The sequence below is a fragment of the Petaurus breviceps genome, unplaced genomic scaffold (assembly GCF_028583685.1).
Source record: "Petaurus breviceps papuanus isolate PSGF00001 unplaced genomic scaffold, PetGlider_PUasm1.0 76, whole genome shotgun sequence".
NCBI classification, from domain to species: domain Eukaryota; kingdom Metazoa; phylum Chordata; class Mammalia; order Diprotodontia; family Petauridae; genus Petaurus; species Petaurus breviceps.
The window spans coordinates 57657027-57673720 of NW_027186473.1; the positions used below are offsets into that span (position 1 = coordinate 57657027).

A 16694-nucleotide genomic window follows, 5' to 3' on the forward strand; every position below is an offset into this window, starting at 1 on the left:
AACAGCAAATTCTTCACTTCTTGGGATGGGTAATATTCTGTGACACATCCTTAGGGGTGGGGAGCAGAGACAGAGCAGTGCCAAGCTTCCCTCAATACCCCACAAGCTTGGTTTAGCCTGGGCCAACAACAGAAAGTCAGAAAGCTCTTTGGGACAGTCAGATTCTGTCTATTTATACTCATTGTCAAATATACTAAGAGAAGAAAAAAAAACTTTATACGATATTAATCCTTCTAAATCCAAGGAGAGGGCATTGACCTTTAAATTCAAATGTAATGTATCAGAGGAGATGCTGTGAGGGAACAGGCTTACAATTTTCAGGACTAGAATTGATCATAATAGCCCTTCTCAAGAGTATTTGATGCTGAACTAACCTGTCAAAGTTGAACTTTGCCAGGCAACTGGTAACTGTTCAGATGCTAAATTTTCTCCTTAAATGGGAATTTCTGAACTTCAGGAACACTTGTGCAAAAGAAATCCAACTGATTGGCTACTTTCCGATTTCCTGAAATTTAGCTTTTAGGGAACATATTAATTTCCCCAGGAAATTTCCTCTAACTCGATTCAATCCTGACCTTCCATTCCTGGGAGGTAAGAGCAGATATACTTAGCACAAAGTGGTGAATTGTCGATTATATACTGAATCTAGATTGTGTTGATAAGTAACCTGGGACAGATAATCAGTATAAAAGAATATTGTAATGCTAGGAGACAATGTTCCCTAAAACATATGGGAGAAAATGGGGTCTCAAGTGGAAACAGCACTAAATTTGAAGTTGAAGATATAGGTTCAACCTGCTATAAGTAGCCCTGCTGCTTAAATCTCCTGAGTCTTCAGCAAGAGATTTCTGAATTCTGAAGTTCAGTACCCCCATCTATAAATGAAGGGATTGGAATAGATCAGGGATTCTTAACCTGAGTTAGATGGAGAGATTTCAGAAGATGCCATGACCTTGGATGGGGGAAAATGCCATTCTTATTTTCACTAATCTCCAACTGAAATTTAGCATTTACTTCAATTATTTAAAAACATTATTCTGAGATGGGGTCCATAGGCTTCACTAGTCAAAAGGGTCCGTGATACAAGAAATGTTAAGGATTTTTGGACTAGATGAGCTGATCTCAAAGGTCTTTTCTAGTGCTGACATTCTCTGATGGTCAAAGATTTTGACATACCTCCAATGAAAAATGGTACTCTTTTTCTTCAGCTAATTAACAGTGACATTTGGATTTGAACAGGCTAGCTTTACTCTCAGCCTTTTTTCTCTTGAGCTATTCTTCCTGAATCCTTCAGCTCAGGATTCAGGATAAACTTTTATTTACTCAACCTTGCTGAATGGCCAAGCTTTAGTCAATTTCAACACTAGATTGTCTGATTTGGGGTCATTCTTTACTCCTCCTTCTTAATGGGTTGTTTTTAAAAGAATGTTTTGATTTTTAAGGCACGTATTTTAAAAGAAGGAAAATGAAGATAAATTTAGTTTTGAGAATTTTGAACACGATATTCTCCTAGGCAGTGTCTTTTACATAGCAGGACTTAATACATGCTTGTTAGATTGGATAGAATCTGGGGCAGTTAGGTGGTGCAGTGAATAGAGCACCAGCCCTGGAGTCAGGAGGACCTGAGTTCAAATCCAGACTCAGACTCTTGACACACTTACTAGCTGTGTGGCCTTGGACAAGTCATTTAACCCCAATTGCCTTACCTTCCTCCCTCCAAAAAATATAGATTGGTTAGAATTGGATTAGAGATATGTGGAATGCCATAGAGCCAGAGTTTGGAATGACTGCTCTACAAAGATTCTTGTTCAGTCATTTCAGTTGTATCTGACTCTTCATAACATCTAAAGATTTTTTTTTACTCATTTCTAAAACTTATAAAAAATTTTAATCAACAAACTCAAGATCAATGTAGCATAGATGCAATTTGGGGATATGAGCTAATTTCCCTTTTGTCTTTGTATGTCCAGCACCTAGCCCAATGCCTCTGCATGTTCATTTGGACAGACTCTTGTCTTGGGGTTTTCTTGTCAAAGATACTGGAGTGGTTTGCCATTTCCCTCAGTTCATTTTACAGATGAAGAAACTGAAGCAAACAGGGTTAAATGACTTGTCCAGGGTCACACAGCTAGTAAGTGTTTGAGGCCAGATTTGAACTCAGGAAGCTAAGTCTTCCCAGCTTCAGGCTCAGCACTCTATCCACTATACCACCTAGCTACCCCCATCTACACAGACACATTCATAAAATTTAGAACTGGACAAGATCACTATCCATTGTCCCATCCAACTCTCTCACTTTGCAGATGAGAAAATTGAGAGCAGAGGGGTCCAGAGACTTGGCCAATGCTACAGCAGGTCTGACTCCAAGGTCTTCTTCCTCTAAGGTTTCTGCCCTTCCCACTATATGAAGTCACCTCTCACTTTGTGCTCTGACTGGGTTTACAGAGTGCAGAGTGAAATGAAAAGCTACTTCCAGTGAATTTTGGCTTCAATATGCTAAAGCAGAAATATTTAACTTGAAGCTCTCCAACTGTAAGGCTACAACAGAACCAGATTAAAACATAATTGGGAAATCTTTAACCAAATAAATAAAAACACAGTGGAACAGAGATTATGTCGATACATAGTTTTCTAAGTCAATATGGGTCTGTATATTGTTAATAATACCCAGTATCTATTTGAGTTTGACACCACTGTCATAAGGAAACAAAAGTAGGTTATGGCTTTTTGCCCAACAGACAGCAACTCTCAGAATAGTCTTTTTCCACCCCATCACACGAGCAAGCATCTTGTTTGATTTTGTACTCATTTCTAAAACATATAAAAAAATTCATTGACAAACTCAAGGCCAAGGTAGCATATACACAATTTGGGAGCAGTAGCTAATTTCCTTTTTTGTCTTTGCATGCCCAGCACCTAACCCAGTATCTCTGTGCATGTTCATTTGGATAGGCTGTGATTTCATTTTATTAGCATTTATTAGCAGGAAGGAACTTCCTTTCCCAAATCAGATTTAATTCTCTTGTAATTTATAGTCTCAGAGCATTGCCTGGGGGCACTGAGAAGTCAAGTAACTGGCCCAGGGTCACACAGCCAGGATGTATCAGAAGTGGACTTCAACCCCGGGTCTTCCAGACTCAGGACAACTCTGTAGTCACCATCCCAAGCTCCTTGTGTATAATGGGTGCTTAATAAATGCCTTCTGGATTGGCCTTATATATGTATTTGCATTTACTTGTCTGAGTGTTGCATTCTCCTGGAAGGAAGGGACTGGACGTTTCTTTTCTTTCTCGGTTGTTTTGTTTGTCTCTGTATCACTGTCACCTAGCAGCCTAGCACAGTATCTTACACATAACAATGAATTAATAAAAATATGTGTTGAATTAAACTGAATTGAACTTTCCATCAGTAAATTAGACCCTCCAGAGGAACATCACAGAATTGATGAGGATGCTTCCTCTTGATTAGACCGAGTAGAAGGAAGCCCCGCCCTGAGCTTATCACTGTACAGGGAATAAGGTAGAGCTCCACATTCAAGTAAATGACTTCTCCGAGAGCTGGAACTGCCTGGCACTTATCACAGACAAAAGTAAGGCTTCTCAGTGAAACTGACTTTCCTTCCTATATGACATGCTTCTGGAGCGGGGACCTCAGAATTAACACAGCAATAAGAGCTGGAAAGGTTCTTAGAAATCATCTAAACCCAACCCCTGCTTTTTATAGATGAGGAGATGGAGGCTGAGAGAGGTCAAATTTAAGTAAGAAATGGTTCCTTCTTAAAATGTCACACTGTTTATAGTAGGCTATTAATAGTCCTAGTTAGTTAACTATATTGTATAGTTAAATAGCATAAAAATCTAGTTTGATGAAAAGCCTCTTTACATTCATTGTGTGATTTTGTCAGGGGGAAGGGTTGTTTTCAGCTCAAGGGATCACTGATTTGTTCAAGGGTGAAATAATCTATTTTGGGATCTTTCCTTGTTCAGTCTATAATCACTATATGTCACGATTTGATTCTTAGGGCAGGGAAATCCTTGGTCTCTTTCTCATAAATACTTTCTCTGTAGCTCACCAGCATTTGAACTGCTTTTAGCAAACCTTCCATTCCACAATTAAGAGATAACCTTTAAAAAGCAAATACCCAGAGGGAGCAATTCATTGACTTAGATTCACACCACTACAAAGGAATGATGAAATCAGCTTTTCCCCTCCTACCCCTCCAGGAACAGGTTTGATAGGGTCTCTTAGAACAGAGGAGACCTTTTGGGGAGGGGGAGAGGGGGAGAGGGAAAGGAGTGGAGCAAAAAAAAAGAAGCATTCAGGGTTTTAAATATTGACTTTCCAGCAGCCTTACTCATGGATATGACCAAAATACTGCATTTCTCATGCTTCTGGATTGGGACTCTGCAGCTATTCATTAGCCTGTGATCTCCAAGATACAATCATCAGAGCATCAGAAAATCAGGATTTATCATAGCTGTCATTTACTACCTCGGTCATTACTTTCTGGGTCTCAGTTTCCTAATTTGTAAAATGAGGGTGTTTGACTGGAGATGACTTTTCAAGGTACGTTCCCTATTTAAGGGTATGGTACTATGGTTCCTCCAAGGCCAAGGTCGGCTAACTCTCCAAACCCCAAACTACGCCTATTGCCAAGGTCTAAGCTGGGTAATTTAGGCTTCTTTACATATGGTCATGGACAAGGTGAATGCAAGGAGAGATGACCAGAAGCAACTATAATTAAGCATAGGCTGTGGTTGGGAAAATGAAATTTACCCTAATCAGATGGACTGGAATGTGTGTGGATCTTTCTATTTCAACCAAAGACAAATATGATGGTCAAGAAAAGCACTTTAAGGTCCCTGATTTCATGTTTCATCCCAAAGACACCTGTGGCCCCAGCACCATCTTCTCATAATAGCTCAATTCCTTGGGCCCCTCTGGATCACTTCCTCTAATTTTTCCAAGTGTTCCACCTTTGGGCAAAATAGCCTGACCAGACAATCCCTGTCTACAAACCAGCTTTAAAAATTCTCAGATCTAAGTGCCTTCTTTCTATACCAAAGGATATACTCAATGGTACCCTCTGCATTATACCCCTTATGGGTGGCCATAAGATTCTCAAGTAAGCAGAGCCACCTAGTGGCAGAAATAAAAACGTTTTTGTAATGCGCCCCCCCCCCCCAAATAGTCTGTCCAGGTGTTGGCTTTCTTTTTAATCATTAAATGTAAAGCTTCCTTTTTTTCCCTCACTGTTGTTTATACTCACCCCCTGGGGAGACTGTTTCTGCCATCTGTTTTCTGAACAAAACATCCACTTCTCTGACACACACAAACTACAGTTTAGCATAATTAGGGTGACTGAAATAAAACTGGAACTGAACAGTTAAGGATCTACTGAGAAGGTCTGGGAAGTATAAATATGAATTTTAAAAAATTTTTAAGTGGCTACTAGGCTATTGGCTTATAGATACAGAGCTGGAAAAGACCTCAGAAATCAATTAGTCTAAACCCCTCATTTTATAGATAATGAAATTAATCTGGTAAAAGGTAAATGACTTATCCAGAGTGACACAGGTTGTACATGCCAGATCAGAGTCCAAGACCTCTAACTCCAGAGCCAATGCTCTTCCCACTGAACCACATTGCCCTGTATGTTTTGTGCAGTTTTCCCTTCACAACCTTCACCTCCACCTCTGTCCATGCACACAGCCAAGTGAAGGGAGCACCTTCGTTATCTGTAATTACCTTGGGTTGTGGTTTGACTCCTTCTCTTCTTTGACTGTGGGTAGACATTCACATTCAGCTGGGAAAGAATAAAAGACATTTTGGTCATCATTAGTCAATGTCACTTCATTTCAGGGATGTCAGGATAAGCACAGGAGAGTCTAGCCTCATCCTTTGGGTGACTAGTTTGGACTCTGCCACCCTGGGGAGCTCTATAAGTTTCAGGTATGGCTTTGGCAAGACACTTTAGAGTTCTTTCAATGAAAAGCATCTGACACCAACTTGGTGTGTTCAAACAAATCATCTCCCCTTCCCTTCACTCCTCCCACCCCAATATACCAGAAATTTCCATATTACCTTGATTACTCAAACTACATCAGTGTCCACACCAGATCCTCAGTCTGGTTCTAAGAATGATGATATGGATATTTCAACATGTAAAATGGATGAAAAATGGCTTTCTGCTGTGGTCACAATGGTAGTAGAATAACTTCCACAGAAGACAAAATGCAATAGAAACAGATAGAAATGAGGATAAAGATAGCTCATTGATTTTTTTTTTTTGCATAAGGAACTCCCAGATGAGGAAAGTCCCTCTATCGATACAGGCTTGCTCCTTCTCTGTAACTTACAGCCTTAAAAAGTTGCCTAGAATACTGATGGGTCACAAAAGCTGGACTCCAACTCAGGGCTTCCTGGTTCCAAGGGTGACTGACTATGTACTGTACTCTTTTACAGAAGCATTTAAAGCTATTAAGAGCATTAGAAAACTGTTTTTAAATGAGATTAAAGATCTCTAAAGAATGAAGAACAATAAATGTATTGGCTATTATGACATATCTTAAATTTCTTTTTGTCCAATTGCTACCACACTTTGGTTCCCAAATAGAAACATCCTCTCCTGTTTTGAAATACTGCTCCTGGAAAAAAAAAAACTTGGTTATCTTTAGGAGAACTCATCTTTGTAGATATGAAAAACCTCTTGGTCTCATTACAAAATATAATTAGGAGTCACCAATACCATTTCTGTTTATGCTGTTCATCCATTTATCAAGCTCTTCCATTTCTATTTCCATGACAGAGGGCGTATCTTCTTCAAAAATAGGGCTGGAGAGAGGAAGCAAAAGGGAGGTTAGAAGAAAAACAAAGGGTCTGAGCAGGCCGAGTTTTTCTCCAGGAGTCCCCAGTGTTTTAGCACTGTAGAAACTTAGTACTATTTATGCTTCAACTTCTGATTTTCAGAGTTAGCCTAGGGACTCTGCCTTATTCGATGACATTAACCTTCACTCAAAGCTAAGGATAAAGGAAACTTCAGTCTCTCACTGGACAAAAAAAAAAAGAGTGAATATAATATCAACATGTGGGCTATAGGGAGAAAACTTCAGGGTGGCACAAAAGCCAGACCAAAGGTGGAAAATGCAGTCAGCACTGACATATCAACCAGAAGACTGTCTTCAGGAAGGTAATTCTTCATGTTTTTAGTCCTGCCAAGTCTTACTTCCCTTTTCATCAAAGCCTTTCAGAAAAAATCCCCTGAGATCAAGAAACCATCTTCAATCCTCTACCCTCTTCTATCTTTTTCTCTCCTCTGAAAAAAATGGAACTTTTCCATTTCAGAAATCCATTGCAACCAATTCTCAGATTTCATAATTGACTGTAGAACAGAATCGGGGAGAAACCGTCTGGTTATTATAGATATTAAAAAAAGAAAAGCCCCAGCATATCCTTTTTGCAGGGTTCAGACCTCTGGTTTCATCAGTGTGGAAATGTTCCTCACAGATACAGCTTAGCAGCTTAAGCATAACAAAAGTCTTAGGAGTTTCCTGAGCCACTTGTCCATCACACAACTAGCATGTGTCAGAGGCAGCATTTGAACCCACATCTTTCAGACTCTAAGAACACTCCTCTAACCACTACATCGTACTGCTGCCCCCATATCTGGTAATGTGGACATTTCATTAGACAAAGGTCAAGCAAATTGTACAATCAGATAATAATTGGTTGAGCTTGGGGGAAAGGGCTGGGCTTTGTACAGAAAAGCCTCTAGGGGGAGGAGGGGGGTTGCAGCACGGTGGATAGGGGGTGGAACCTGGAGTCCAGAAGACTTAAGTTCCATTCCTTCCTTAGACTGGATGTGTGACCTCAAAAAGTCAATCAACTTTTCTCAGCCTCCATTTCTTTATCTGTAAAATGGGGATAATAATAGCACCTACCACGCAGAGCTTCAAATGAAATAATGTATGTAAAGCAATTCATAAACCTTAAAACTCTCTATAAATGCCAACTATTATTTGTAAGGGTTATATTTCTGCCACCCTCTTTTTTTTTTTTTGATGCCACTATTCCTTTGGAAGGAAAATTAATTGGTAGGGGGAAATTGTTCATAACAAAAAGACTACAATGTGAGAAATAGATAAGAAAAACATCAAGATTGGGAGATAGCACCCAGAGTTTGAGTTTTTATTACCCATCTTGCCTTTAGAATAATTTGTAGCAAATACAAAGGGGTTGTTCATTTGACAAGAATAATCAAACCAATGAAATTCTTCCTAGTAGTTTACTGAGAATTTAGTTTGGAGGGACAGAATGCATTTCTTCTTGCTCACCACTTAGGGACTATCTTCTGGGTTATAGTGCTAAAAAGGTGCATAGAAATCCTTCACCAGGAGAAGGGAACTTCCCCTCCCTTCCAAGGAGAATCAGAAGAAAAGAAAGACTTGAAAACAAGAGAATCCTAAGGATCTTCAGAGTTGTGCTTATCAACAATTGGGCTAATTTAAGAACTTGGAAAAAGGCTTACCTTTTGACGTTTTCACTGCCTAGTTCATCTGAAATAAAATAAAGATAAAATAAATATCTCATAATTATTTATCACTGCATTCTCCCCCTCTTGGAACTCTCCTCCTCTTTCTAAAATCAGACACTTCTGCATAAAAAATAAGGAAATCAATTTAAACAAATTCTTTTGGAAAAAAAAGTACAATAAACAGAACAAAACTGAATGTCTTGTAACTATAATGACCAATTTTAACCCTGAAGAAGAAATGCACCTTCCTCCTCTCATTACAGAAGAGGTTGACTTTGAGTTTGGAATGTTGCATTGACTCTCATACTTAAAAGATGTGTTCATTGGCTTTTTTATCTGTTGTTTTTCTTTGTTCTCATGGGGAGAAGGGGAAAAGGTATATTTGAAAATGATTGTAATGTGGCAGCAAAAAGCATCACTAAATTTTTTTTAAAACAAGTAATAACCTCTAAGTTAAATAGATGCATTTCAATTCAGCAAGGACTTATGAAGCCCCTCTTCTTTTCATTGCAGTGTGCTAGGTGCTGGGGATATAATAACAAATCTGAAACAGTCCCTTTTCTGAAGAAGTTCACATTCCTTTGTAAGGCAAAGTACTAAAACAGGAGCCTTTGGAGCTTGGATACTTCAGAGATAGTTTAATTAGGAGCCCCCTATTCCCAGCCCCCTTCAGATTCACTCTTCAGCCTAGCTTCATTACTAAGAAAAGGAGGTCATAAAATCACAGAATTTTAGAATGAAAACAGCATGCTGTTATATGTTTAACAATCAGGCTGTGGAGGAAGGCAAGGGGGCAGAGGGAGGGATGTATGCACTCACACTTTTAAATTTAATCTGCATTATTAACACTTTCTTAATCAACAAAACAATAAATCAAGCCCTGATTCCTAATGATTGCCATTTCCAAGATATAAAGACTCACACTGAATTTTTAATAATTGGGTCCCCGCAGCAGGCTGGTTTGAGCTGGCTCCAGCCCATTCCTGATTTTAAGGGATTTCAGAGGCTGCCTAAGTCTAACTCATAGCTGGAAAAAAAAAAAAAAAAGGATGATCTTACAATGCCCCAGATAATTGGTCAACCTTTGCCTGAAAACCTTCAATTGAGGGTCAAGAGCACTGAGAGAAGAACAATGGAAAGAAATTCAACCCAATTCAACAAATGTTTATTTAGCCCTCACTGAGTGCAAGACACTGGGATAGAAACTGATTGATTAAAACTGGAGAAGATAAAATACTTGGAAAGACTTGGTACCTGCCCTCCTAAGCAGTAAGGATAATAGATTTGTAGTCAAGAGACTGTCTCTTTGAATTCTGCCCCCAATAATCTCTCTAAGCCTCCATTTTGTCATCTGTGCATAACTTAATGCACAGTGTTATTGTGAGGGAAATGCTTTGCAAACCTTAAGTGCTATAGAAAAATGAGCTATTTTTAAAGAGGTATAAACAATGACTTGGTTGAAGGTACATAGGTATCAGTAGCACACTTATCCAATAAGGCAATGACACCCAGATGGTTACACATGGTTATTTTAAGGGTTAGAAAAGATAAAGCACTTTGCAATCCTTAAAGCACTATACAAATATTAGTTGTTGTTGTTACTACTACCATTGCTACTGATATAGTGTATGACAAAGTCAGGATCCAAAAAATATCAAGACATTGGAATAAACCTAGTAGAATGAAATTTAATCAATTAGAATATGCCTATTAAGAAGAATAAGACTCTTTCTGGAATCAGAAGACTGCTTTCAAATCTCAGCTCAGACACTTCCTACCTACTTCCCTGGGCCTCAGTTCTCTCATCTGTAAAGCTGAGAGGCTTGGACTGGATGGCCCCTAAGGTTCTGCTTTAGTAAGACTTAATAGCTTGGTGCAAAAACTCAACTTCAAAAATACAGGTTGGAGGCAGACCCGGACAGATAATAGTTATATCCCTACTATGTGCTGGATACAAAGAAAGGCAAAGGACAGTCCCTGTCCTCAAGGAGCTTACAATCTAATGGGGGAGACAACATGCAAATAAATATATACAAAGCAAACCAGACTGAGGATAAATAGGAATTAATTAACAGAGAGAAGGTGCTAGAATTAAGAAGATTTGGGGAATACCTCTTATAAAAGAGGTTTTAGTTGGGTCTTGAGAAAAGTTATTTCATTTGAAAAAAGAAAAAAATGACCAAAAACTGTGAAGATGTGAGCATTATAGGTGTGCTATTATATATATACATGTACATATATATGAATGTGTGATATATGCATATGATTCAATAATGTATATGTGTATATATACTTTTTTGGTTTAGGTGACTTTTAAGGTCCAGTGCGGTTAAGTGACTTGTCTGCTATCTTACAGATACTCTCTCTGAGCTATAATTAAAATCCAGGTCTTCTGCCTCCAAATCTGGAGCATTTCCCATCAATCCATGCTAAAGGATGGGTAGAAATTCAGCACATGGCTTTGGAGGGTGTGAGGCATAGCAGTCAGAAAAAAAAAAGCTACATAGGAGACATATCAGAACCATCTTAATGCTGCTGATCAGAGCAGGAAGAAAACTTGTAGGTGATTTAGTGAGAGCTCCTCTGTTTTCAGACATTGTTCTCAGACATCAGAAGTCAGCTGAAGAAGAGTCTTCTCTGGGCACTCTCCCTGGCATCCCTTCTGAATGATGCAACCATTCAACAGCATAAGATGAGTATAGCACTCCATATGGTTTTTGGACAGCCCTTCCCCACATGTAAGATCCCAGTCCTGAAGAGGAGGCAAAGAGTTTCTGCTCCCTCACACCCAGAGCAAATCATGGAGCACCTGAAGGCAGAGCATTCTTCTCCATAATGACTCACTCTGAGCTTGGTGGCATTTCTTCACAGTGGCCCAACAAAGTTCTTGATTTGCACATAGGTGTCCTATATCTTCTTAGTTTGTCCTGTCCTGCCCAGCAAGAGTCTCAAGGACAAGTTCTTCCCCTATTCCCATTTTTTTAAAAACTAGACTTGTAATTTCATTATAATGAACTCTTGGAGAGAGACTTTCACTACAATGCAAATCAGCACCTTCTCATTAATTTGTTGTCCTAGGGAATTGCCTGGAGGCACTTAGAGATTAATTGTATTTAATTTTTAATTTAATTAATTGTATTAATTTTATATATAAATAAATTGTATTTATTTAATTCTTCCTAACCCCTCTTCCCACTGTGTCACTGCTTCTCAATGCTACAGTGTTTATTAACTGCCTGTAATGAACCAAGCGCTGTGCAAGGCATTGGGACTGCAAAGACAACACAAGACCATCGCTCCCCTCAAGGAAGTTTACATCCTATATTCTAGCATGGGATTCAGGCAACATGTCGGTTTACAGAATGATGATAAAGTAGATCAAGCCCAGAAGCTTGTCTGTTTCCAGCACCTAGGAGAGTGTCTAGCACATAGCAGATATTCCTTGGAGGAAGGTACAACCTTCCCCGATTCTGGAAGCATAATTGGGGCACCTCCAGCACAGCAGCTTGGAAGGCTGGACTTTGTGGCAGGGGGTTCCAGCATACCATGAGAAACACTGTCTACCATTGCAATAGAAACTGGTTGGGAATTCTCTTCTTGGTTGTATCCTCAACACCTGGCACATAGTAGGCACTAAAAATGCTTGTTGATTTGAGGGATTTCAGACAGCCAAGTTGCACCATTGGCTTTTTATCATCTGAGGACTATTCAGCTGCAAAAATACCAAGCAGTAGGAATCACTGCATAGAGCCAAATATTGGTGATCTCTAGCAATTGCAGGCTGCTATTTGTCCATGGGGAAAATAGCCAGCAGGCACCTGAAACTGTGCTCCTGGCAGTCACGAGCTGCTTTTATAATTTCCTGTGAGCTGGCAGATTCTAATGGCATCTCTAATCCAAGGAAATCTGCTACCCAGTTTTCTGTTCTTTGGCATCAATGTCTGATTGCTTTCACAAGCTGAAGGGAATTTCCTTCTTCAGCAGAATAGGGTTGTCCCAGCTTCCTGAGGGTGCTGGATTCTCAGGGAACCTATGTTGATATGGAAGGTGTATCTTTTCTGGAGGTGACTAAATGATAGCAATGCAAATTGTAACAATAAAAATAACGACAACAATGATCATACTTCTGTAGTGTTTTTCTTTTGTAAATTTGCTTATTTTTACATGCATTTATAATCTATTCTATTAACTCCTCCCCCCAACTGAACAACAATCCAAAATAAGCCCAAAATAATACCCTCACCATAAACATTCATAGTCCAGCAAAACAAATCCCCACGCTGGCCATGCCCACATAGGTATCTCATCTCTTCATTTAGGGTTCATCCCCTTTCAGGGAAGAGCTAAGTGGTATGTTGAATCTTCAGTCTTCTAGATTTGTGGTTATTAGCTGTGATTGGAGTTCTCAAGTCTTTTGAAGTTGCTTTTCTCTAGAATGTTGTTGCCATTGTGTAAACCATTCTCCTGGTTCTGCTCATTTTGTCATTTCTTATGGCACAATAATATTCATTATTCTATTCCCATGTCACAATTTGGTTAATAGCATGGCTGGAGCATGCCTCCTCCAAATGCCAATAAGAAAACACTCCTTTCCCCCATCTTGTTTCCAGTTTTTGGCTCTTTTCCTCTTTGATCTTTTTGGATAGCTGAGGCAGAGGGTATGCAGAGTTTAGTGATTTGGGGACTTGGTTCCAGATCACAATAGAACTATTTGAAGGTCTGTAAATTGCTTTACACATGTTATCTCATCTTATACTCACAACAGCCCTGTGGGATGAGTGCATTATCCTCATTTTACAGATGCAGAAACTGAGGTTCAAACAGGTTCAATGACTTGGTCAGAGTTACATGGTTACCCACTGTCTGAAGCTGGAATCAAACTCAAATCTTCCTCATTCAGTCCACTACCCCATATACACTACCTAAATTTAATAATAGCTAATATTTTTAAAACACCAGGCACTAGGCTAAGCATTTTACACTTGTTATCACATGTTATCCTCACAACAACCCTGGGAGGCAAGTGCTACTATTATCCCCATTTTGCAGTCAAGGAAACTGAGGCAGATAGAAATTAAAGAACTTGCCCAGGATCACACAACTAAATAAATGGTGGGACCACATTTGAACTCAGATTGACTCTAGTCTAGAACTTCCTGACTCTAGATACAGCTCTCTCTCTACCCACCCTTTCATGAGGAATATTACTATATTGCTTTAAAGATAGTCTCATCCCTCCCCCTTCCTTCTGAACATCCCCTTTCAGAGGAAACTTGTCTTTAGAGGGAACCATCTTTGGGGCAGTTGGGCCCTCTTCAAAGCCATGAGGATCCCTCTGCTTTTACAATCCAGGTCCCTGCATTATAACCCTCAGGCATCTCCCCAGAGAGCATGAAGCATTATCATTTGTAACTTCATGATGAGGATGTCAGTTTATCTTTCAATGCCCTATTCTCCCACAGGCTCCCATGGCACCTGGGACCTACCTCTGCATACAGATAAGTAAGTTTTAAAAACCCATTAATGATATACTCCAGAGGAAACCTCACAAAGTGACTGCGATTGGCATTAAATTAGGATGGAAAATCTGATGTGGACTGCCCATCCTTACTTGGTAACCTTGCCCTGGACACCATGGTAACAGAGAAACATGGAAGACATGAATGGGAAGAGAGAAAAATTTAGCAAAGGCAATGACCAATGACTTGTCCTCCATTTTCTAGGTTTCTAGACCGGTCTACCTAGCCTACTTCTCTTTATATATTCCCTTCTACTCCCTTTTCACTGTCCTTTAAGTCAATCTGACCCCTCTCAACCTTACTGGTTCTGATGGCTCATTTTTGTCTCATCAGCCTTACCTGATCTGACCTCTCATTTCACAACCTCTGGTCATCATTGTTTGATTCCTATTTAAGATTTAGAGCTGAAAGAATTTAAGTGATCATGGAATCCAAGGATTTTTAACCTAAGGTCCATGACCTTGCTTTAAAAATATTTTGATAACTTTATTTCAATACAATTGGTTTTCTTTGCAATCCTTTGTCTTTTATGATTTTGAAAATATTATCCTGAGAAGGGGTCCATAGGCCCTTTATCAGAATACCAAAGAGGTCTATGGCAAAAAAAAAAAAAAGGCTTAAGAAACTCTGCTCAAGTCCAACCCATTTATTTTACAGCCAAGGAAACCAAGACCCAGAGGTGGGAAAATGTAGCAGCAAGCACCCCAGCATCCCCAAAGTGGCTGCCAACACAGGTTCTTAGATCTGCTTTTCTAAAGGAAAGCAACTCAAAATGGGTTAACAAGCTTACTTTAATCAATCAAACACATATCCTTTATCTAGTTCAAGGGAAAAAAAGTCAGCACCCCGAACTTCAGAGTATACAGACAGGAGAGGCAGGCCCGGAAGAGGCCTGATCAACTCGGAGGGCAAGTCTTCCCACCAACCACAAGGTCCACTACCAGGCCTATTACCAAAGGGCTGGGACTGGAAAGAGCAAGGTAAGAAGCAAATACAGGGGCCCCTGTCCTGGTCAGCAAACACTCCTGGGGCTACCACTTCATAGCCCAGAAATTTTTTTAAAAAGCCCCTTTCAGGACCTCCAAAGGCTAGGATGACAGAGTGAACCTCACTTGTTCCAAACCCCCCCTCTGACCCTGAAAACATAGTAACTCTTGCCCCAGGGCAAAACCCTCTACAGTAAAGACTTGGGATCCTAGAGGAAGGGCGTGGCTAGGACCCTGCCTCAAAATGGGTAGAAAGCAGACTACAAAGACAAAGACTCTGGAGTCCTACTATCCTCAGAGGGAGGAACCAACCTCAGAGGGAGACAATGTGCACTCCACACCCAAAGCTGAAACTTCAACAGGGAATGGGTCCCAAGCACAGAAGGCTCTCCTAGATGAGATCAAAAAGAACTTTGAAAACAAAATGAGAGAGATAGAAGACAAAATGAATCATTCTCTCAAAACGAAAATAGCAGAATTAGAAAAACATTGTAATGAGGAAAACATCTCTCTAAAAAGAAAAGTGTATGATATGGGAAAGGAGCTTCAAAATTTAACCAAGGAAAATGATTTGCTAAAAACTAGAATTAACCAAATGGAAACAAATTACTCTATGAGGAACCAAGAATTAGTCAAGTAGAGTATACAGACAGAAGTTACAAGACAGAGAAACAGATCAAGCAGACAGGCTTCCAAACTGTCCAACCATTACATCCATACCAAATCACAGTTACCAGAGAGGAAAGCATCAACATCTGGGTTTTTCAAAGCCAGGGGGCTCTCAATGGCTGCCCAGAGTCTCATCTGGTCAAATCACACAACACTTCTCAAAGTGAGCCCCAAAACAAAGTCTCACATCAGGGATTATATAGTCTTCTCCTGGATCAGAGAATGTAACCACCCTCTTGACCCACTGCCCAATGACACAGCATCAAGGTGTGGGCATTCCTGAAAACCAAGCCTCCTGTCACAGGCTCCATCTGACCACATTCAGCCTATTAGGGGGCAGAGTATATTTTCAAATCAAGGAAGGTTCTCAGAGTCTCTTAAGTCTATCAAAGGGCCTAGGGGCAGGGAAGATCTTTAAATTTGCATTCCTATAACATTTGTCCCCAAGATCTTTCATGCCCATAGCATAGACAATTTACATTTGAATTAGCACTAACCATCTCTTAGGTTACATTTTCAAGATACATAACTAAAGTTACCAAAGTGGCCACAGGGCCTTAAAGAAACACAAAATACATTACATTATCTCATCAATTCAAAACAAGAGTCCAAATAAAGTTCTCTAGGGTGGAGGGGGGTGTCCTTCCCCAGGTCAATTGCCACTGTGAATACAACTCCAAATATTGTTTGCTGAAGAAGACAAGTTGCTATAGTAGGACAACTAATGAAAAGCAAAGAACAGAAGAAGCAAAAGATGAGATGAGAAGTGTTTAGCTAAGAACCTGTGTTGGTAGCCACCCTGGGGAAGCTGGAGTTCTTGCTGCTGCTACACTATGGCATCACAAACAGTATCTGCAGAGTAAAAGGAAAGCTTGGGGGCTGGGATAATTGTTTGTCTCCCAGTTGTGGTAGCTGTGACTCTGTGAAGCCATGGACCAGGAGAGAAGAACAGCTTGCATTGGGACCTGGGCAGAAGCCAGGAGTGGC

General features: G+C 39.9%; 1 protein-coding gene across 1 annotated transcript in view; it reads right to left on the reverse strand.

The window, feature by feature from the left end:
• TMEM154 (transmembrane protein 154) overlaps window positions 1-16694 on the reverse strand; it is a 67666-nt gene that overhangs the window by 15796 nt on the left and 35176 nt on the right. Inside the window, exons 4-6 of the mRNA XM_069105549.1 lie at window positions 8528-8555; window positions 6749-6834; window positions 5749-5806 (exon numbers count right to left, since the gene is read on the reverse strand). Of these exons, the coding sequence (XP_068961650.1) occupies window positions 5749-5806; window positions 6749-6834; window positions 8528-8555 (172 nt within the window). The remainder of the gene's footprint in view (window positions 1-5748; window positions 5807-6748; window positions 6835-8527; window positions 8556-16694) is intronic.